The sequence below is a fragment of the Phoca vitulina genome, unplaced genomic scaffold, assembly GCF_004348235.1.
Source record: "Phoca vitulina isolate PV1807 unplaced genomic scaffold, GSC_HSeal_1.0 scaffold4, whole genome shotgun sequence".
Taxonomy (NCBI): domain Eukaryota; kingdom Metazoa; phylum Chordata; class Mammalia; order Carnivora; family Phocidae; genus Phoca; species Phoca vitulina.
In genome coordinates this window covers 46,909,683-46,932,683 of record NW_022589707.1, presented here as the reverse complement: position 1 = coordinate 46,932,683, position 23,001 = coordinate 46,909,683, and the positions used below count along the sequence as shown (strand labels likewise).

The 23,001-nt window shown below is 38.7% G+C and overlaps 1 protein-coding gene across 1 annotated transcript in view; it reads left to right on the top strand.

The window, feature by feature from the left end:
• The window catches only part of ABCB5 (ATP binding cassette subfamily B member 5), a 119,635-nt gene extending 106,512 nt beyond the window's left edge, over positions 1-13,123 (top strand). The window contains exons 24-27 of the mRNA XM_032401225.1: positions 1,740-1,937; positions 5,655-5,861; positions 11,315-11,461; positions 12,926-13,123. Of these exons, the coding sequence (XP_032257116.1) occupies positions 1,740-1,937; positions 5,655-5,861; positions 11,315-11,461; positions 12,926-13,123 (750 nt within the window). The remainder of the gene's footprint in view (positions 1-1,739; positions 1,938-5,654; positions 5,862-11,314; positions 11,462-12,925) is intronic.
• Positions 13,124-23,001: the final 9,878 nt, after the last annotated feature.

Below are 23,001 nucleotides of genomic sequence, written 5' to 3'. Positions count from 1 at the left end.
CTTCATAGAACTACATTACATGGCATGGAATATGGAAATGTTTCTTATAAAGACTGTAAAATTAATTTATTTAATCATTTTATTTAATATAAAAATACTTTTAAATATCATTCCCTGTGCTTTTAAAAATTAAAATCTGGGAAAGCAAAACTGGCAAATGTTGATAATTATTGCAGCTGGGAGATAATCCATTACATTTTTCTCTCTCTGCTTTTGTAGATGTTTGAAATTTTCCATAATAAAATGTTTAAAATAGGTGTGCCTGGGTGGCTCAGTCGGTTAAGTGTCTGCCTTTGGCTCAGGTCGTGATCTTGATGTCCTGGGATTGAGCCCCAAGTCAGTCTCCCTGCTCAGTGGGGAGTCTACTTCTTCTCCCTCTGCCCCTCCCTCTGCTCGAGCTCTCTCTTTCTCTCTCAAAAAAATAAGTAATCTTTTAAAAAAATATTTAAAATAGTAAGAATAAATTTTAAAATGTATTAAAGGCTAGTAGTATAAAATCTCTCTATGCCTTTTCCAAAGCCACAGAGCATACACAAAAATAATGCACTCTTCATTACTCTGTAGTTTCTGGGTTGATTTTGTTAAACATTTTTGCATAAATAATATTCATTTCAGGGAAAAGCAGAAAGCACTGAATAAGCTAAAAATAAGCTACTACAGCACTTAACATTTTGGCATATATCCTAACATTTCTTTCTTTTGACAACAGAGTATCATTATCAAACATTTTTTGATGCTCTTGTCCTCCACCTACCCCTGCCTTCTGCCTGTATGCTGGGTTCAGAATATGCTGAGCATGACTATTAAACCTGACTATTTAAAATGCAATTGAATGAGGGCAAGCAAACATGAAGTTCAAAAGAATCCAAAATCTTAGAACCAAATATATAAAGGGAAAGTTAATCATTTAGTGATAGTTCTGGAAAGTCTTTTGTAAACATCCTTGGTATATATAAGTATTGGTTTACAAATCATCAAAAGAGATTGAAGCATAGAGAGAAAAATAAACTTTTATTTATTTTTTTTTTTAAAGATTTTATTTATTTGACAGAGAGAGACAAAGCGAGAGAGGGAACACAAGGAGGGGGAGTGGGAGGGGGAGAAGCAGGCTTCCTGCTGAGCAGGGAGCCCAATGCGGGGCTCAATCCCAGGACCCTGGGATCATGACCTGAGCTGAAGGCAGACGCTTAACCATCTGAGCCACCCAGGCGCCCCAGAAAAATAAACTTTTAGGCATCACTGCCGAATGATGATCAATTGAAAACAAAGATAAGCCCAAATTCAAAGCATAATATATATTAACTGTAAAACATGGTCCAACTTAGAAAAATAACATTTATACATATAGTTTATGAGGACCCCAGCTATTCCAAATTAAGCAATAAAGGTCTGTAAAAGACAAACTAAATTTTTAAAGATATATACAATTATTCAGAACATTTGGTCAAACAGCTAGTCTGCAGATGAGACTATGTCTAGGTAGTGAAACCAAAGGAAACCAGTGCTTTTTAAGAACTTGGTGAAGTCCAGTAATGGAGACAAGAAGTACAGATGTAAAAACCTAAACAAAGGTGACAGAAATGATCAGGCAGTCAACAGCTCTATAGAGAGGAATACTGTTTAAAATAAAATGGTTGTGGAAATATGCATAATTTTCAGGAAACACTCAGCCAATGTGCTATAATGTGTTACAATCTTTTTAAGTTATCATTCTAAACCCTGCCAACTTTCTTTTGCAGGATACATGTGAAGGGAATATAGAGTTTCGAGAGGTCTCTTTTTTCTATCCATGTCGCCAGGATGTTCTCATCCTTTGTGGCTTATCCCTCAGTATTGAGAAAGGGAAGACAGTAGCATTTGTTGGGAGCAGTGGCTGTGGAAAAAGCACTTCTATCCAACTTCTGCAGAGATTTTATGACCCTGTACAAGGACAAGTGGTAAGACTGATTTTAAGTACTGCTTATCTAGGGTTTAGTGGTGCTATTCTTAAACATTCCCTTGGGCTTAATCATCCTTACTGGTTTGAATAGGGCAAACAGTGCAGTAGTTTAAAAAAAAAAAAAAAGTCTCTCTCCCTTAACTAAGCGGACAAGCAAACCAATAACAAAAATGATGGATAGGACTTTGAGGCTAAATACAAAATACAAAGACTCAAAGATTCTTCAGTCATGATGGTGACAGAAATTTTGATCTTAAATTGAAGACAACACAAACAAATGGAAAGATATTCCATGCTCATCAATTGGAAGAACAAATATTGTTAAAATGTCTGTACTACCCAAAACAATCTATGGATTTAATGCAATGTCTATCAAAATACCAACAGCATTTTTCACAAAGCTAAAACAATCCTAAAATTTGTATGGAACCACAAAAGACCCCAAATAGCCCAAACAATCTTAAAAAAAAAAGAAGAGCAAAGCTGGAGGCATCACAATTCCAGACTTCAAGTTATATTACAAAGCTGTAGTAATCAAAACAGTATGGTACTGGCACAAAAACAGACACATAGATTAATGGAACATAATACAGAGTCCAGAAATAAAGCCACACCTTTGACAAAAGGAAGAATATAGAATAGGGAAAAGACAGTCTCTTCAATAAATGTGCTAGGAAAACTGGACAGTTATATGCAAAAGGATGAAACTGGACCACTTTCTAACATACATAAAACAACTCAAAGTAGATTACCTACATGTGAGACCTGAAACTACAACAGTCCTAGAAGAGAACACAGGCAGTAATTTCTCTGACATTGGCTATAGCCAACATTTTTCTAAATATGTCATCTAAGGCAAGGGAAATGAAAGCAAAAATAAACTATTGGGACTACATCAAAATAAGCTTTTGCACAGTGAAGGAAAACAACAAAATAAAAAGGCAGCCTACTGAATGGGAGAAAATATTTGCAAATGATATCTCCAGTAAAGGGTTAATGTCCAAAATATATAAAGAACTTCTACAACTCAATACCAAAAAGAAAAAAAAAAATCCAATTTAAAAATGGGCAGAGGACCTGAAGAGAGATTTTTCAAAGACATACAGATGGCCAACAACACATAAAAAGGTGGTCAACATCACTAATCATCAGGGAAATGTAAATTAAAACTACAATGAGATATCACCTTATACCTGTCAGAATGACTAGAATCAAAAAGATAAGAAATAACAGATGTTGGCAAGAATGTGGAGGAAAATAACACTCATGCACTGTTGGTAGGGATGTAAATTGATATAGCCACTGTGGAAAAGAATATGAAGGTTCCTCAAAAAATTATAAGTAGAAATACTATATGATCCAATAATTCCACTACTGGATATTTACCCAAAGAAAATGAAAACACTAATTTGAAAAGATATGTGCACCACTGTGTTTATTGCAGCATTATTTATAATACCAAGATATGGAAGCAAACTAAGTGTCCATTGATAGACAAATGGATAAGGAAGATGTGAGATGCATATATATATATATATATATATATATATATATATATATATGCAATGGAATATAATTCAGCCATAAAAAAGGATGAGATCTTGCTATTTGTGATAACATGGATGGAGCTAGAGCGTATTATGCTAAGTGAAATAAGTCAGACTGAGAAAGACAAATACCATATGATTTCACTTATATGTGGAATCTAAAAAACAACACAAATGAATAAACAAATAAACTAGCAGAATTAGACCTATAAACACACAGGAACAAGCAGATAGTAGCCAGAGGGAAGGAGGGGGATGGGCAGAATGGATGAAGGGGGGTAAGTAGGAGATAGAGGCTTCCAGTTATGGAATGAATAAGTCACAAGAATAAAGGGCACAACATAAGAAATATGGCCAGTAATATTGTACTAGCCTTGAATGGTGACAGATGGTAGCTACACTTGTGGTGAGCATAGCATAATGTATAGAGAAGTTGAATCACTATATTGCACACCTGAAACTAATGTAACATTGAGTGTCAACTATACTCAAATTTTTTTAAAAATTTAAGAAAAATTAAAAGTCTACAAATTAGAAATTTTAAAAAAGAAAAGAAATTTTGATCTTACAAGATATGGAATTCTTTTAGAATACAGGTGTTAGAGGAGGGTTCTAATATCTGTATCTAGGCTCTTTCTTTATTCTCTTGGTTTAAGACAGAGATAAATTTCCTCTGCCACCCTGTTTCAGGCTTCCTACTATTCCCACTGGCCTTCTCCACCCACCAACTCTCAAAATTTTAAGCATGGTTAGGGCTTACCTAAATCAGCTCCATTAAGTCCTGCATCCTGATCTCAAAAAAAGATGCAACCTCTCTCTCCTTAGAATCCCAATGACTTTTTCTCACCTGGCACCTTTCTTACTCTTCCTTATATTCAGGTTTTCAATATCCTCTCCCCACAACCAGCACCACATCACATACACACACACACACCTTCCTGTTCTGCCTCCTCCTCCCCACAAAAAATCCTAAGCCCCTAAAAGTCAAAGACTGTCATATTAGTCCTCATTCTCCTGCAATTTACAGGGTGGTTTTTTTTCCCCCCATCACAGATTCTCAATGACTATTTGCAAAATAAAATGGTCCAGAATGGCTCCCTTGTTACCAGTGGTAACACTGAGTTAACAATTAGTCCAAAATTAGGTAAGTCATCTATTTGCACATAACATAGCACATCCCTCCTTTAAACCTCCCAATGACTTCCTACCACAGTTAGAATAAAACAGAGTCCATTCCATCAATCATGGTCCTTCATGATCTGGTCCCTGCCTCTCTCTCCAAACTCCTCTCCTACCACTCCCCACCTTATATACTGTGTGTTGTCTCACTGGCTTCTTCGTGTTCTTTAAACTCACTTAATGGCCTTCGTTCTTGCTGTTTCCCTGATTGGAATTTTCTCGCTCTAACCTCTTTGCTGACTACTTATCATTCAAATCTCAATCTGAATGCTACTTCCTTAGGTAGGGTTTCTTAGATTACTCCGTAGAAAATAACACATTCACCAACCTGCTTCCCACTTCCTCCCCACATCCTCAGTCACTCTCAATCCCATTATCCTGTTTTCATGACACTTTCTTTTTTGAGTTGCTTATTTGTTAGTGTGTTTATTGACTGCCTGTCTCCACTAAAATATAAGCTGCAGGAGGGCAAGAGTTTTGTCTTGCTTACCACTATTTCCCTGGTACCTGAAAAGTCCCCATCAGCTAGTAGGTATCCTCATCAAATGCCAGTTGAATGTTGTTATATGTTCATGTGAATAAGCCTGGTTGTGTACAAAATGACATACCTCTGTATGTGACTATTGTATCAGTCTACACCTTCTCTCTCTGGGCTTTAATAAAGTGGGGTCCTATTACAGTAGAGGTTGTTCATTTGCCATCTGACTTCAGCACAAAGCACCAGGCTTTACTCTAGACTCCAGGCAAGTCTCTAGACTATGTGGCCATTCATAGAAATGTCAAGTAAGTTTAGGAGTTGGCATTTTAGTCAATTACACTCTGCTTCTATACAGTATGATTTACTATACATCCTTGGGTAGCATTTTACTGTGAGGTAGCTTGAATTCCTACCCTTCTTGTTATAATTTGTATATGTTTGAATATAGTGAACTGTAACATGATACAGTTGTTGGATCTTCACATACCATTCTCCATTTTGCTTTTGGCAGCTGTTTGATGGTGTGGATGCAAAGGAATTGAATGTACAATGGCTCCGTTCCCAAATAGCAATTGTTTCTCAAGAGCCTGTACTCTTCAACTGTAGCATTGCCGACAACATTGCCTATGGTGATAACAGCCGTGTTGTGCCATTAGATGAAATAAAAGAAGTAGCAAATGCAGCAAATATTCATTCTTTTATTGAAGGTCTCCCTGAGGTAAGAAAAATATCTGAAATCTTGAATTACAAAGCTGCCAAGTAAGCCTAAGTGCTTTTTTTTTTTTTTTTAATTTTTTTATTGTTATGTTAATCCCCATACATTACATCATTAGTTTTAGATATAGTGTTCCATGATTCATTGTTTGTGCATAACACCCAGTGCTCCATGCAGAACGTGCCCTCCTCAATACCCATCACCAGGCTAACCCATCCCCCCAACCCCCTCCCCTCTAGAACCCTCAGTTTGTTTTTCAGAGTCCATCGTCTCTCATGGTTCTTCTCCCCCTCCGATTTCCCCCCCTTCATTCTTCCCCTCCTGCTACATTCTTCTTCTTTTTTTCTTTCTTAACATATATTGCATTATTTGTTTCAGAGGTACAGATCTGAGATTCAACAGTCCTGCACAATTCACAGCGCTTACCAGAACACATACCCTCCCCAGTGTCCATCACCCAGTCACGCCTAAGTGCTTTTATGTGCTACTTGAATTATACAATTTATTTATTGCTAGCATCTAATATAAAGTTATATGTAAAAAGCAAAGATTGAGATGTTTCTGGACTAGTTGTTCCAAGACCAAACTGTATTAATATTCACTGAATATTAATTGATTTGATTGATTTGATTCTTTACCTTTTATCCATATACACTCTACTCATGTCTATACCACCATCATCCCCTCCAACCCCTGGACCACTCCAGTAGCATCTTAGTCTGTCTTCTTGCTGCCAGTCTGCCCCATTATAATTCTTCTTCCTCACACTAACTAGGGGGATCTTTTAAAAACATAAATTAGATTCTGTCCCTTCCTGCTTAAAACTTCCTAATGGCATCCCTTTGCACTTAGAAAAATGTTCAAATTTCTTATGTGGCTGGCAAAGCTTTCTGTGATCTGGTCCTGCTTGCGTCTCCAGTTCCTTCCTTACCATATGCTCATTCTGCTCCAGCCACACTGTCCTCTTTTCTATCTCATGAACACACCAAGTTTTTCCCTACGTCAGGACATTTACACTTGCTGTTTCTTCAGCCAGGACCTCCCTTCCTCTGGCTCTTTGCAGAGCCAGTTCCTTAACTTTCGAGCTCCTTGAAATGTCATCTTTGCCGAGACCCTCCATGGCCACCTTACTTAGAAGAGTCCCCACCACTCCTGTCACCTACCACATATTCATAACATTTGACTTTTACTCTTAAATTGTTCATTATCTTTCATTATTTTTGTTGTCCTATTTCCCAAATTTACCCAAAACTACATTTTGCAGAGACTCAGTATGCTAACTTTTTACAATAAACTTTAGAAACCAAGACGATGTTATTTCCTAAAAGAAAAAATGACTTGTTTCTCAGTGTTTTTAACGTTAGTTTACCTTCATATCACCATTACCAAAAAAAAAAAAAAAATGTAGAACCATAAAGAAATCTGGTGCCAAAATATCATTTTGGAATAGGACATTGGACATCACATCTAGCAGCAATGTAAATGATCATTTGTTGTAGTGAGGAAAAGAGAGGGAGTTGGGAGATGATTTAGGAGCTATTTCCAGTGTTATGAATGCCTGAATTAGTAATTATAAAGTGAAATAAAACAAGGAAAAGGATTTAAAAGATATTGGAAAAGTGGAATTACCAAAACATGGCTCAGGAATGTCTGTGAAAAGTGAGCAAGAAAGTGTACGATACACTGGACAAACTGCTGGAATAAAAGCACACAGAGTGTGTGACGAGCTTACAAAGGAAGGAATGACAAATTCTTTAGGAGCTCAGAGAAAATCACACAGAAGATGTTGTTTTAAATCGGATTTTGAATAATGAGTAGAAGTTCCCCAGGCAGAGAGGAGACAAATCCATACTTAGAAGACAGAATAAGCTCACATGGAAACATATACATATATGAAAGAGTTTCAGGTGTTTGGAAGGAAATAAATTTAAAATCCTGAGCATAAGGCATAAATTGGGGAATCGAGAAGAGGCCAAAACATGAGCAGAGACTAAATGTGAAGGTTCTGATATACTAGGCTAAGAAGCTTGGACTCTGTCTTATTGGAAATAGGAAACCACTAGACATTTTTAGGCAAAGAAATAATGTGATCAGATTTTAAAGCAAAAAGTTGCTGCTGAAACTCAGCCTCTTGTTTGCTCATCCAGGAGGCACTGTGGCCTTTGTGGTAATGGCAGAGATTGGCATTAAAAGGACAAGCCCTGGAGCTTTACAACATTCTGGATGAGAGCAATGCAGGTCCACACTTTCTGTTCCCCAGTTCCAATTTCCAAAAGCCATTAAACTCCATCCCTTACACACAAATTTTGTATGTTTGGTGCAAACTTATTTGGTGGCCAAAATGATGTGAAGCCATATGTAGTCTTTATTAATCCTACTTAGAATGAATAATCAAATATTTCTGCACAAATATTCATATGTTTGATTACCACTTGCTTCCCCAGAACTTCTGGGGGTGTTATTATATATCACATACTAAATATATATTATAGTATATACAATTTGTAGTATATTTTCTTCTAAAGTCAAACAAACAAGGGGCACTTGGCTGGCTCAGTTGGTAGAGCATGTGACTCTTGATCTCAGGGCTGTGAGTTCAAGCCCCATGTTGGGTATAGAGATTGCAAAATAAATAAAGTCAAACAGGTTGTTTGCTTTTTTTTTTTTTTTTTTTTTTTGAGAGAGAGAGCGGGAGGGAGGGGCAGAGCAGGAGAGAGAATCTTAAGCACAGAGCCCAACAAGGGGCTCGATCTCACAACCCTGAGATCATAACCTGAGCCGAAATCAAGAGTCAGAAGCTTAACTAAGTGAGCCATCCAGGCGCCCCCCAAAAAAGAATTCTTAAACAGATATAGACCTAAGGGTTTCTGGTAAGGGATTGTGGACCTGACTGGCAACTCAAACTCAGAGGGTGAATAGCAAGGCATCAATTTGGAGAATGCTAAGGGTAACATCTATACTATATACTATGGAGATGACCTGCAGACATCCAGAAATACCCACCTAGGAGGGGAGTTGAAGCAACACGGCCTTGGTCTTGAGGATCCTCTGAGAAACTTACCAGGTATAGATGCAGCTCTCGGTCAGGACACGTCAAGGCTCCTTGAATAAGACTTCAACCACTGAAACCACCCTAAATTTCTCTCCAGGGTTTGCAGGGATTCTCTAGAATACAGTTGGTTTAGGATTAGACTTTCTGATGTTCTCTCCAGAACCCAATTGGCTTTTAGCCCCAGGTTCATATCAAGGAGTCATTGTTCCTTAAGCATGTCATAAACAGGTTGCATATTTCAGGACACTCACCATCCATCCCAGTGTTTGCCAGAAAATTGATTTAGATTTTCAGTTTAAACAGCAGAATGAGGGGCACCTGGGTGGCTCAGTTGGTTAAGCATCGGCTCAGGTCATGATCTCAGGGGACTGGGATCGAGCCCCCCTGAGTTGAGTCAGACTCCCTGCTCATCACTCAGCCTGCTTCTCCCTCTCCCTCTGCCTGCTACTTACTCTTCTTGTGCGCTCTCTCTCTTTCTCATAAAAATAAATAAAATCTTTAAACAGGAAAATGAAACTCTGTAGTTCTTTTTTTTAAAAGATTTTATTCATTTATTTATTTGAAAGAGGTCACGTGAGCTTGAGCAGGGGGAGGGGCAGAGGGAGAAGCAGGCTGTCCACTGAGCAGGGAGCCCAAAGCTGGGCTGGATCCCAAGACTCCAGGATCATGACCCGAGCTGAAGGCAGACGCTTAACCAACTGAGACACCCAGGTGCCCCTGTAATTCTTCATTAAAAAATGAAAACCTTCACTCTGAGTATCTGAAAATGTTTTTAGGTTGGTATTGAGACAATGTGTATATTGACATTTATAATCTGTTCTGCTTAATGATGGACAAAAACATCTGAATTTAATTTTCATCCAATTCATTCTTGATGCTAAGATCTTCCTGCAATCCAGAGAAGGCCAAGAAATGCAAAGTGATTTCTAAGCTAGTATTGTTATCTTCTTCAGCTACACTAGAACAACCCGTGTACAATTTAAGCTAGACTGGCAGGAAGAGCTATAAACCATTATCATTTCCACCCAATCCTCTCTCAGTTTTTGGTTTAGGGTTGGATTCTCTAATTTGGATGGGAACTTTGTGGTGTGTGTAAATGAATGACATAGTTTTATCTGATTATCCTGTCCTGTGATTCCAAATTTAATAAAATGTATTTTAGAAGGAAGGGGCCCAGTGTGCTGGCAGTCCTAGATAAAAGCACAGAGGAGATAAAGTCTGTTTTTTTGGAGAGCATTCACTTCAGAGAAGACACTTTTACTGGGCTTTAGGAACTCAGACACCATTGTTTTATATAAAGCAAACAACTGTGCATTTTAAATTGAAAAATGAACTTTGAGGTGAAGTAAACACATTTATCATAAGGCTGTGTCACAGGCTCTCTCGATACCCACTCCACCCAAATGGTACCCCTTGAAGGCAGTCAGATGTGGAGGGAAAGGCAATTAATTCAAGCTTCTCTAAGTCACTAAGACAAACAACCAGCATATTAATCCCATGCTGCATCTTCTCTATGATGCTGCTACAGGATCCACCTTTAGAAGGTTGTATAATTAGACTTGCTTTCCCACTAGTCAATCCATCCACACATTCTTGTCTAGATATCAATAGTATATATTTGTTAGACAACTGTCAAGGGGTATTAGAAAGCAGTGTGAAACCTTGGAGGAAAGTAGAGTCAATGGGACAATCTAGAAAGCAAGTGGGAGCCTGCTTGTACCAACTGAACTGACTGGTCATGATTTAGCAGACTACAACAGCTTCAGGATACTCCTCTAGCAGTTTCTTTATTCTTCTGTGGAGGAAAACACTGGAGAAAAGGTCACTAGTAAGTAGGAGGGCCATGGAAACATTGGGAGTGCTAAATGTCACTGTTACGGCCTGAAAAGATGAACGGACTGTCTACAGACACCAGCCTAATTTACTGCTAGGAAGATACCTGCGGGACGGAGAACAGGATCCCCGTCCCTGGAGAGATGTGCCCCTAGAGTTTGGTGAGAGCCAGAGTGAAGAAACCCAATGATTTCCTTGTTTTTATATACTTTAAATCATTTTGACCTGAAAATAGAAGGTAATAGAATTTAATGCAAAAAGATTTGTGTTTACTGAGAACATTCGCCAGTAATTTTTTTCTTATGCTTTAATTCAAACAATCCCTTTGTAGAAGCCTAATGGCAAAGGTCTGCTGTTTGTGATCTGCGTAGATATGTAAATGAGATGGTAGTGTTTACTGCTGGTTTAGCATTTATTTGCAACAAAGCCCAAGAATAGATTTCAGCACTTGTTGGGACACAAATTTTCGAGAGTAGCAAAATTTGAAATATTTAGATGGTTCTCGCCCACAGTTGCCATGCTAATTTAAATAACCAAGCCTTGCTTTCTTAATTGCATGTTCCTGTAATAGAAATACAACACACAAGTTGGACTGAAAGGAACACTGCTTTCTGGAGGCCAGAAACAAAGACTAGCTATTGCAAGGGCTCTTCTCCGGAAACCAAAAATTTTACTGTTGGATGAGGCCACTTCAGCCCTTGATAATGAGAGTGAAAAGGTAACTTTCTCTTATTTCATCTCAAAATATTATATCAAATAAGAGAGTGGAGTATTGTGGAAGAAATCAAGGCTAGTTTGGGGCAAGAAAGACCTGGAGAGAATTGTAATCATAGGGTCACAATTTCTAATTAAGGTTTTGGCCTTTAAAAAAAAGTTAGAGGCTGGTGGGTAGGTGGGAGGGAGTTGGGACACAGGGCATCTTATGTTCTAGAAAGGTTTTCTCACTTGATTTATCAGAAAGGCCCAATTCTTGAAATGTTTCTCCAGTCAAGGAAAAAGCCCAAGAAAAATAACTTTCCTATTTATTATTATGTTTATGATACCAAACAAATTAATAAGGCCATCTGCATGCCTTAAAAGAGTAATCTACACTACGGTGTCAGAGCCTGGAGTCACTCCCTCTTCCATAGACACTTAGCTCTGTTTGAGAAGAAAACAAGGGAAAAACAGAGACTGACAATAGACCTACATTGCAGGCTCCTTCGGATGTTTAATTTTGCTATGTCCTTGTGCTCTAATGGTTTCTTGCACATAGTAGGCACTTATTTGTTAAATGAACATTGGTAATTTACCAAGTGCCCATTATATGCTATTATCTCAATCCTCACAACTTGATGAATTAGCTTATTTTATTAGCCATGTGCATTTTATAGGTTAGCATACTAAGGCTTAGAAAAGTTATATAACTTCCCTGAATTTTAATAGAGGGTGTCTGATCTAAGAGTTTATGTGGTTAACCATCACACAATTGGTATTTGTAAATGATGATCATTCTTGACTTCTAAGTAGACAGTGTGTTAATGCAAGAAAAAAAAATGATATTTGAATCAGACATACCTGAGCTGTAATCCTGGGTTCATCAATTACTAGCAGTATGACCTTGGTCAAGTGACCTGGACTTTTCTAATCTCAGTTTATTCATCACAAAAAAAATATCCCCCACCTTATGGGGTTATTGCAGGGACTTAAATTAGATATCCATCATTGGGATGAATATTTTATATATTCAACAAATACTGGTTTTCAGCCTCACTCTCATTTCTTCTGTACAACATTATAACCCATCATAGCTGAGACTTTAGCCAGAATAAATTTATAGCTAAATTCTACCAAAATAAATAAATAAATGCTATGAGAAGAAATGAAGTAAGTAAATTAGACATTCTACTTAGGTGTGGAATTTCTGACTCTTGAGTTTGGAACCACCTACTTACATACAGACAACCACCTCATTTTTATTCATTATCACAAAAGCTTTTCTAATTAGAAGTCTAAATGTGTCTATAATTACTTTTTCTAGATTTCTATTGAGTATGGTGAGTATTTCACAAAGCAGGGCAGTTGCCTTTGGGGATAAGCAAATACACAAAAAATGTTATTAGATTACCTTTACCAATTTGATTTGGGTAAGTTTATTAGCATCTAAGTCAAGCTAGCAATCACAGGTCCTTTTCTCTTCCAGGTGGTTCAGTATGCCCTCAACAAGGCCAGAAAGGGGAGGACTTGCCTAGTGGTTGCTCACAGACTCTCCACAATACAGAATGCAGATCTGATAGTGGTCCTGCACAATGGGAAAATAAAGGAACAGGGAACTCATCAAGAACTCCTGAGAAATCGAGATATGTATTTTAAATTAGTAAATATGCAGTCAGTGCAGTGATGCTGTTGGAGTTAGCACATATTTTATCTTTGTGTAATGCAAAGAAAGTACTTAGTAATTATTTGGCATGCTTTGATCTCTTTTGTTACATGTATCAATGTCTGGAATCATGCTATTCAAGTACAGACATGTTCTGTGTACACAACATCTTCTCTTCAGATTTTTTAAAGGAAACAAAATTTGCTAAACTCATGTGAGATAATGCCTGCTTCCCTCCTTTGTAAAAATGTTCTGACCCATGTGTTTGTAAAGCAGTTTCCTACAAAATGAATCTATTTTCCTGTCAACTTCGGCTATAAAATTGGGAATATATTCCAAGAGAGAAAAATTATCCAATTAACTAAATTGAAAGATTTTAGTAAAGAGAGAGATGTAATTGGGGCTGAATGATTTTACCTTGGAGCTTCCAGCATTTTGTAACACATATTAAAGCACTTTGAGCAAGTCCTATTCTTCAGACCATAGGACTTTCTCTCATCTCTCTCTCAATGTTTCTTTTAATGAATATCCAGTGTTTCCCAAAATTCAGTTGTATCCCTTTATTAGGGGGATAGGGAGGATTACAATGTAAAATTTCTGGCAGAATTAGATAGTTATCTTCCAATTTACCAGTAAGTGAAATGCCTCACATGATCCATCCTGAAGATTTCATTATTCCAAGCTTTAGGTTTTGCAGAATTACAGGCATATTTGTGTATGAACACTTAGTTACTTAAAATAAGAGTTAGTTTTATTATTGGTGAAAAATTTTAAAAGCCATCTTCTATTATTCAATCAAGTAATTTGTTTAAATTTTACGTGTACTTTATTTTATGTAATATATTATCTAAAAGTTCAGTGTAAATAACAATATTGGTAAACTGAGTCATATTTTCCACTTATGTAATTTCATCTAGTGATATTATCTCTATTTTTAATTGTATCTTCTTCCATTTACAGTGACACAGCCAGTTGCCAATAATCAGAAATATTGTAAAAAAAAAACAAAAACTAAAACCATTTGTGCATATGCCACTTTTTTTAAATGGAAAATAAAAATAGGAGTGGGGGTTGAGAACGGATTTATTGTTTAGAAGCATTAACACTGAAAGCCTGTGGCTACTTTTTTTATTTATTTAAATTCAATTTAATTAACATATACTGTATTATTAGTCTCAGAGGTAGAATTTAGTGATTCATCAGTTGCATATAACACCCAGTGCTCATTCCATCAAGTGCCTCCTTAATGCCCATCACCCAATTAACCCATCCCCCCAACCACCTCCCCTCCAGCAGCTCTCAGTTTGTTTCCTATAGTTAAGAGTCTCTTATGATTTGCCTTCCTCTCTGTTTTTGTCTTATTTTTCTTTCCCTTACCCTGTGTTCATCTGTTTTGTTTCTTAAATTCCATATATGAGTGAAATCAGATGGTATTTGTCTTTCTCTGACTGACTTATTTTACTTGGCATAATACCCTCTAGTTCCATCTACATTGTTGCAAATGTCAAGATTTCATTCTTTTTGATGGCTGAGTAGTATTTCATTGTGTGTATGTGTGTGTGTGTGTGTGTGTGTGTGTGTGTGTGTGTGTGTGTATACCACCTCTTCTTTAGCCATTCATCTGTCCATGGACATCTGGACTCTTTCCATAGTTTGGGTATTGTGGACATTGCTGCTATAAACATTGGGGTGCATGTGCCCCTTCAAACCATTATGCTTGTAGCCTTTGGATAAATACCTAGTAGTACAATTGCTGGGTTGTAGGGTAGCTCTATTTTTAACTTCTTGAGGAACCTCCCTACTGTTTTCCAGAGTGGCTGCACCAGTTTGCATTCCTACCAACAGTGTAAGAGGGTTCCCCTTTCTCCACATCCTCACCAACATCTGTTTTTTCCTGACTTGTTAATTTTAGCCATTCTAACCAGTATGAGGTAGTATCTCATTGTGGTTTTTATTTGTATTTCCCTGATGCTGAGTGATGTTGAGCATCTTTTCATGTGTCTCTTGGCCATTTGTATGTCTTCTTGGAGAGACATGCCTGTTCATGTCTTTTGTTGTGGCTACTTTGCTATTATACATGGATATAGAGGTCTCGGTCGTTTCTGTTTCCAGAGTAGGGAGGGCAGGAGGAAAAGCACAGTACTGTATGGCTTTGCTTAAAAGCCTCAGAGCAGGAGAACCTCAGGCTCCAATTCTGTAATCCCTCCTAGAGTGGCAAACACAGGCATACCTCATTTTATAGAGTTTTGTTATTGCACTTCATTATTGCAATTCAACTTTTAAAGTAGTCTCCACACCCAGTGTGGGCCTTGAACTCACAGCCCTGAGATCAAGAGTCATATGCTCTACCAACTGAGCTAGCCAGGCACCCCTCGATATTGCATTTTTTACAAATTGAAGATTTGTGGCAATCCTGCATTTAGCAGGTCTATCGGTGCCATTTTTTAATAGCATTTGCTCACTTCCTGTCTCTGCGTCACATTTTTGTAATTCTCAAAACATTTCAAACTTTTTCATTATTATTATTATATTTGTTATGGTAATCTGTGATCAGTGATCTTTGATGTTGCTATTGTAATTGTTTTGGGTCACCAAAAACTACACACATTAAGATGGTGAATTTAATTGATAGATGTGTGTGTGTTCTAACTGCCTCACCTACTGGCCATTGCCCTATCTCTTTCCCTCTCCTCAAGCCCCCCTATTCCCTGAGACACAATATTGAAATTAGGCCAATAATCCTACAATGGCCATAAGTGTTCAAGTGAAAGGAAGAGTCACCCATGTCTCTAAACCAAAAGCTAGAAATGATTAAGCTTAATGAAGAAGGCATGTCGAAAGCTAAGATAGGCCAAAAGCTATGCCTCTTGCACCAGTTAGCCAAGTTGGAAATGCAAAGGAAAAGTTCTTGAAGGAAATTAAAAGTTCTACTCTAATGAACACACAAAGGACGATAAAAAAGTGAAACAGATTTATGGAGGAAATTTTGTGTTCTGGATAGAGGATCACACCAGCCACAACATCCCCTTAAACCAAAGCCTAATCCAGAGCAAGGTCCTAACTCTCTTCAATTCTATGAAGTCTGAGGAAGCTGCAGAAGAAGTTTGAAACTAGCAGAGGTTGGTTCATGAGGCTTAAGAGGCCATCTCTATAACATAGAAGTACAAGGTGAGGGGTGTCTGGGTGGCTCAGTCGGTTAAGTGACTGACTCTTGATTTTGGCTCAGGTCATGATCTGAGGGTCGTGACATCAAGCCCTGCATTGGGCTCCATGAGATTCTCTCTCTCCCTGTCCCTCTGCCCTTCCCCTGTTCTCTCCTTCTCTCTTTCTCTCTCTCAAAAAAAAAAAAAAAGCAAGGTGAAACAGCAAATGCTGATATAATGTGCAGCAAGTTACCCAGAAGATCTAGCTCAGATAATTAATGAAGGTATCTACTAAACAACAGATTTTCAATGTAAATGAAACAGTCTTACGTTGGGAGAACACACCATGTAGGACTTTCATGGCTAGAGAGAAGTCAATGCCTGTCTTCATAGGCTGGCTTCACAGACTGACTTGTTAGAGGCGCTAATGAAGCTATTGGGTGACTTTAAGTTGAAGTCAGTGCTCATTTGCCATTCTGAAAATCCTATGGCCCATAAGAATTATGCTAAATCTACTCTGCCTGTGCTCCATAAGTGGAATAGCAAAGCCTGGATGACAAGAACATCTGTCTACAACATGATTTACTGAATATTTTAAGCCCACTATTGAGACCTACTGCTCAGGAAAAAAAATTCTTTCAAAATATTACCACTCACTGACAATGCACTTAGTCACCCAAGAGCTCTGGTGGAGATGTACAATAAGATAAATGTTGTTTTTATGTTTGTTAACACAGCATCTACTCTGCAGCCCCATAGATCAAGGAGTAATTTCAACTTTCAAGTCTTATTATTTAAGAAATACATTTCATGGGGCTCCTGGGTGGCTCAGTCGTTAAGCGTCTGCCTTCGGCTCAGGACATGATCCCAGGGCCCTGGGATCGAGCCCCGCATCGGGCTCCCTGCTCCACGGGAAGCCTGCTTCTCTCCCTCCCACTCTCCCAGCTTGTGTTCCCTCTCTCGCTGTGTCTCTCTCTGTCAAATAAATAAAATCTTAAAAAAAAAAAAAAAGAAATACATTTCATAAGGCTATAGCTGCCATACATAGTGATTCCTCTGATGAATCTGGGCAAAGTGAATGGAAAACCTTCTGGAAAGGACTCACCATTCTAGATTCCATTAAGAACATTTGTGGTACATGGGAAGCGGTCAAAATATCAACATGAACAGGGGTTTGGAAAGAGTCGATTCCAGCCGTCATGGATGGTGTGGAGGGGTTCAAGACTTCAGTGGAGGAAGTAACTGCAGATGTGGTAGAAATAGCAAGAGAACTAGAACTAGATGTGGAGCCTGAAGATGGGGCTGAATTGCTGCAATCTTATGATAAAACTTGAATGGATGAGGAATTGCTTCAAATGGATAAGTAAAGAAAGTGGTTTCTTGAGATGGAATCCACTCCTGATGAAGGCGCTGTAAAGACTGTTGAAATGACGGGGGCGGAGCAAGATGGCGGAGGAGTAGGAGACCTGGATTTCGTCTCCTCTCAGGAATTCAGCTGGATAGGGATCAAACCATTCTGAACACCTACAAACTCAACAGGAGATCAAAGAAAAGAAGAGCAACAACTCTCTGAACAGAAAAGCGACCACTTTTTGGAAGGTAGGACGTGCGGAGAAGTGAATCCGAGGCGATATTCGGGAGGATAGACGGCGGGGGAGGGGCCTCCGACGGCCGCTTCTGGCAAGTGATAGAGCCACGGAGCACAAAATCGGAACTTTTAGAAGTCTGCTCCGCTGAGGGACGTCACTCTGGTGGCGAAGTGAGGGGTGGAACCCTCGCGGGACAGTGTGGTCTCAGGACCCTCGGGGTCACAGAAAGACCGGGGGTGCCTGAGTGCGGCAGAGCTCCCAAGTATCGGAGCAGGGAAGCCGGCTGCAGAGACGGAGCCCAGGCGCGGGCTCTCAGCTCGGGGCTGCTATAAACCGTGATCCGCGGCACAGTCGGGCCACTGCTCCTCCAGCAGGGACCCTACAAGCGGCAGATCCGGGGAGACTCACCTTCTTCCCCCGGGAGGAGAGGTGCGGGAGCGCACCGCGGGGATCTGCTGGGTTTGGAGACTCCACCCGGGGTCGGGTGCCAGATAGAAAGGCGCGGTCACAGGCCAGGTGAGCGCGGAGTGCGGCCGGAGACCGGGGAGACGGGAGTGACTGACTGTTTTTCTCTGGGGGCTCGCTGAGGAGCGGGACCCCGAGTTCTCGGCTCCGCCGGGGCGGAGACTGGGAGGCTGCCATTTTCACTCTCCGCCTCCAAAGCTGTACGGAGAGCTTGCAGGGAACAAAAGCTCCGGAGAGCAAACCCGAGCAGATTACTTAGCCCGGACCGGCAAGGGCGGGGCAATTTTGCCTCCGGCAAAGACATTTGGGAACCACGGCAACAGGCCCCTCCCCCAGAAGATCAGCAAGAACAGCCAGCCAAGACCAAGTTTACCGATCAATGAGAACGGCAGAACTCCAGCGCTAGGGGAACACTGCACATAGAATTCATGGCTTTTTTACCATGATTCTTTAGTCTTTCAAAGTTAATTATTTTTTTTAACTGTCTTTTTTTTTGAATTTTTCTTTTTCCCTTTTTCAACCAACATCTTATCAATCCCTTTTTTAAAAAAAAACATTTTTATTTTTCATTTTTAAAGTCATATTCTATCCCTTCATAGTAGTTACCCGTATTTTTGGCATATATATATAAGCTGTTCTCTCTTTAAAATCTTGAGATAGTTTCTTCTAACAGATCAAAATATACTCTAAATCTCTAGTGTATGGTTTTTTTCTACTCCCCTGCCTGATCACATTCTCTCCCTTTTTTCTTTCTTTCTTTTTTTTTTAATCCTCTTCTTTCTTTTTTCAAACAACTTATCAAATCCTTTTTTAAAATTTTTTATAATTTCCATCTTTACAGTCATATTCCATCCCTTCATCATATCAACCCTTATTTTTGTACATATATAAGTTTTTCTTTCTTTAAAATTTTGGGAGGGACTTTCTTTTAACAGATCAAAATACACCCAAAATCTAGTGTGTGGCACTGATCTATAATCCAGCCTGATCATATTTGATCACATTCTGTTTTTGTTTTGTTTTGTTTTGTTCTGCTTTTGTTTGTTTTTATCTTTATCTTTTTCTTTTTTCTTTTTTTCTTTCCTTTTCTTTTTTCTCTCTTTCCCTTTCTTTTCCCACTGCTTCAGGTCTTTTCTGATTTGTTTAGAGTATATTTTCTGGGGACGTTGTTACCCTGCTAGCATTTTGTTCTCTCATTAATCTATTCTCCTCTGCACAAAATGACAAGACGGAAAAAATCACCTCAACAAAAAGAACAAGAGGTAGTACCGACTGCGAGGGACCTACTCAATACGGACATTAGTACGATGTCAGATCTAGAGTTCAGAATCATCACTTTAAAGATACTAGCTGGGCTTGAAAAAAACATGGAAGTTATTAGAGAAACCCTTTCTGGAGAAGTAAAAGAACTAAAATCGAACCAAGTAGAAATCAAAAAGGCTATTAATGAGGTGCAATCAAATATGGGGGCACTAACTGCTAGGATAAATGAGGCAGAAGAAAGAATCAGTGAGATAGAAGACCAAATGATGGAAAATAAAGAAGCTGAGAAAAAGAGAGATAAACAACTACTGGATCACGAGGGCAGAATTCGAGAAATAAACGATACCATAAGACGAAACAACATTAGAATAATTGGGATCCCAGAAGAAGAAGAAAGAGAGAGAGGTGCAGAAGGTATAATGGAGCAAATTATAGCAGAGAACTTCCCTAATTTGGGGAAGGAAACAGGCATCAAAATCCAGGAGGCACAGAGAACCCCTCTCAAAATCAATAAAAATAGGTCAACACCCCGACATCTAATAGTAAAACTTACGAGTCTCAGAGACAAAGAGAAAATCCTGAAAGCAGCTCGGGAGAAGAGATCTGTAACCTACAATGGTAGAAACATTAGATTGGCAACAGACTTATCCACAGAGACCTGGCAGGCCAGAAAGGACTGGCGGGACATATTCAGAGCACTAAATGAGAAAAATATGCAGCCAAGAATACTATATCCAGCTAGGCTGTCATTGAAAATTGAAGGAGAGATAAAAAGCTTCCAGGACAAACAAAAACTAAAGGAATTTGCAAACACGAAACCAGCCCTACAACAAATATTGAAAGGGGTCCTCTAAGCAAAGAGAGAGCCTAAAAGCAACATAGACCAGAAAGGAACACAAACAATATACAGTAACAGTCACTTTACAGGCAATACAATGGCACTGAACTCCTATCTTTCAATAGTTACCCTGAATGTAAATGGGCTAAATGCCCCAATCAAAAGACACAGGCTATCAGATTGGATTAAAAAACAAGACCCATCGATATGCTGTCTGCAAGAGACTCATTTTAGACCCAAAGACACCCCCAGATTGAAAGTGAGGGGGTGGAAAACCATTTACCATGCTAATGGACACCAAAAGAAAGCTGGGGTGGCAATCCTTATATCAGACAAATTAGATTTTAAACCAAAGACTGTAATAAGAGATGAGGAAGGACACTATATCATACTTAAAGGGTCTATCCAACAAGAAGATCTAACAATTGTAAATATCTATGCCCCTAACATGGGAGCAGCCAATTATATAAGGCAATTAATAACAAAAGCAAAGAAACACATCGACAACAATACAATAATAGTGGGGGACTTTAACACCCCCCTCACTGAAATGGACAGATCGTCTAAGCAAAAGATCAACAAGGAAATAAAGACTTTAAATGACACACTGGACCAAATGGACTTCACAGACATATTCAGAACATTCCATCCCAAAGCAACAGAATACACATTCTTCTCTAGTGCCCATGGAACATTCTCCAGAATAGATCACATCCTAGGTCATAAATCAGGTCTCAACTGGTACCAGAAGATTGGGAACATCCCCTGCCTATTTTCAGACCACAATGCTTTGAAACTAGAACTCAATCACAAGAGGAAAGTCAGAAAGAACTCAAATACATGGAGGCTAAAGAGCATCCTACTGAAGAATGAATGGGTCAACCAGGAAATTAAAGAAGAATTAAAAAAATTCATGGAAACCAATGAAAATGAAAACACAACTATTCAAAATCTTTGGGATACAGCAAAGGCAGTCCTAAGAGGAAAGTATATAGCAATACAAGCCTTTCTCAAGAAACAAGAAAGGTCTCAAGTACACAACCTAACCCTACACCTAAAGGAGCTGGAGAAAGAACAGCAAATAAAGCCTAAACCCAGCAGGAGAAGAGAAATAATAAAGATCAGAGCAGAAATCAATGAAATAGAAACCAAAAGAACAGTAGAACAGATCAACGAAACTAGGAGCTGGTTCTTTGAAAGAATTAACAAGATTGATAAGCCCCTGGCCAGACTTATCAAAAAGAAAAGAGAAATGACCCAAATCAACAAAATCATGAATGAAAGAGGAGAAATCACAACCAACACCAAGGAAATACAAACAATTATAAGAACATATTATGAGCAACTCTATGCCAACAAATTAGATAACCTGGAAGTAATGGATGCATTCCTAGAGATGTATCAACTACCAAAACTGAACCAGGAAGAAATAGAACACCTGAACAGACCTATAACCACTAAGGAAATAGAAGCAGTCATCAAAAATCTCCCAAAACACAAAAGCCCAGGGCCAGATGGCTTCCCAGGGGAATTCTACCAAACATTTCAAGAAGAATTAATACCTATCCTTCTGAAACTGTTCCAAAAAATAGAAATGGAAGGAAAACTTCCAAACTCATTTTATGAGGCCAGCATTACCTTGATCCCAAAACCAGACAAAGACCCCATCAAAAAGGAGAATTATAGACCAATATCCCTGATGAACATGGATGCAAAAATTCTCACCAAAATACTAGCCAATAGGATCCAACAGTACATTAAAAGGATTATTCACCACGACCAAGTGGGATTTATCCCTGGGCTGCAAGGTTGGTTCAACATCCGCAAATCAATCAACGTGATACAATACATTAACAAAAGAAAAAACAAGAATCACATGATCCTCTCAATAGATGCAGAAAAAGCATTTGACAAAGTACAGCATCCTTTCTTGATCAAAACTCTTCAGAGTATAGGGATAGAGGGCACATACCTCAATATCATAAAAGCCATCTATGAAAAACCTACAGCGAATATCATTCTCAATGGGGAAAAACTGAGAGCTTTCCCCCTAAGGTCAGGAACGCGGCAGGGATGTCCACTATCACCACTGCTATTCAACATAGTATTGGAAGTCCTAGCCACAGCAATCAGACAACAAAAAGAAATCAAAGGCATCCAAATTGGCAAAGAAGAAGTCAAACTCTCACTCTTTGCAGATGATATGATACTTTATGTGGAAAATCCCAAAGACTCCACCCCAAAACTGCTAGAACTCATACAGGAATTCAGTCAAGTGGCAGGATATAAAATCAATGCACAGAAGTCAGTGGCATTCCTATACACCAACAACAAGTCAGAAGAAAGAGAAATGAAGGAGTCGATCCCATTTACAATTGCACCCAAAACCATAAGATACCTAGGAATAAATCTAACCAAAGAGGCAAAGGATCTGTACTCAGAAAACTATAAAATACTCATGAAAGAAATTGAGGAAGACACAAAGAAATGGAAAAACGTTCCATGCTCATGGATTGGAAGAACAAATATTGTGAAGATGTCAATCCTACCTAGAGCAATCTACACATTCAATGCAATCCCCATCAAAATACCATCCACTTT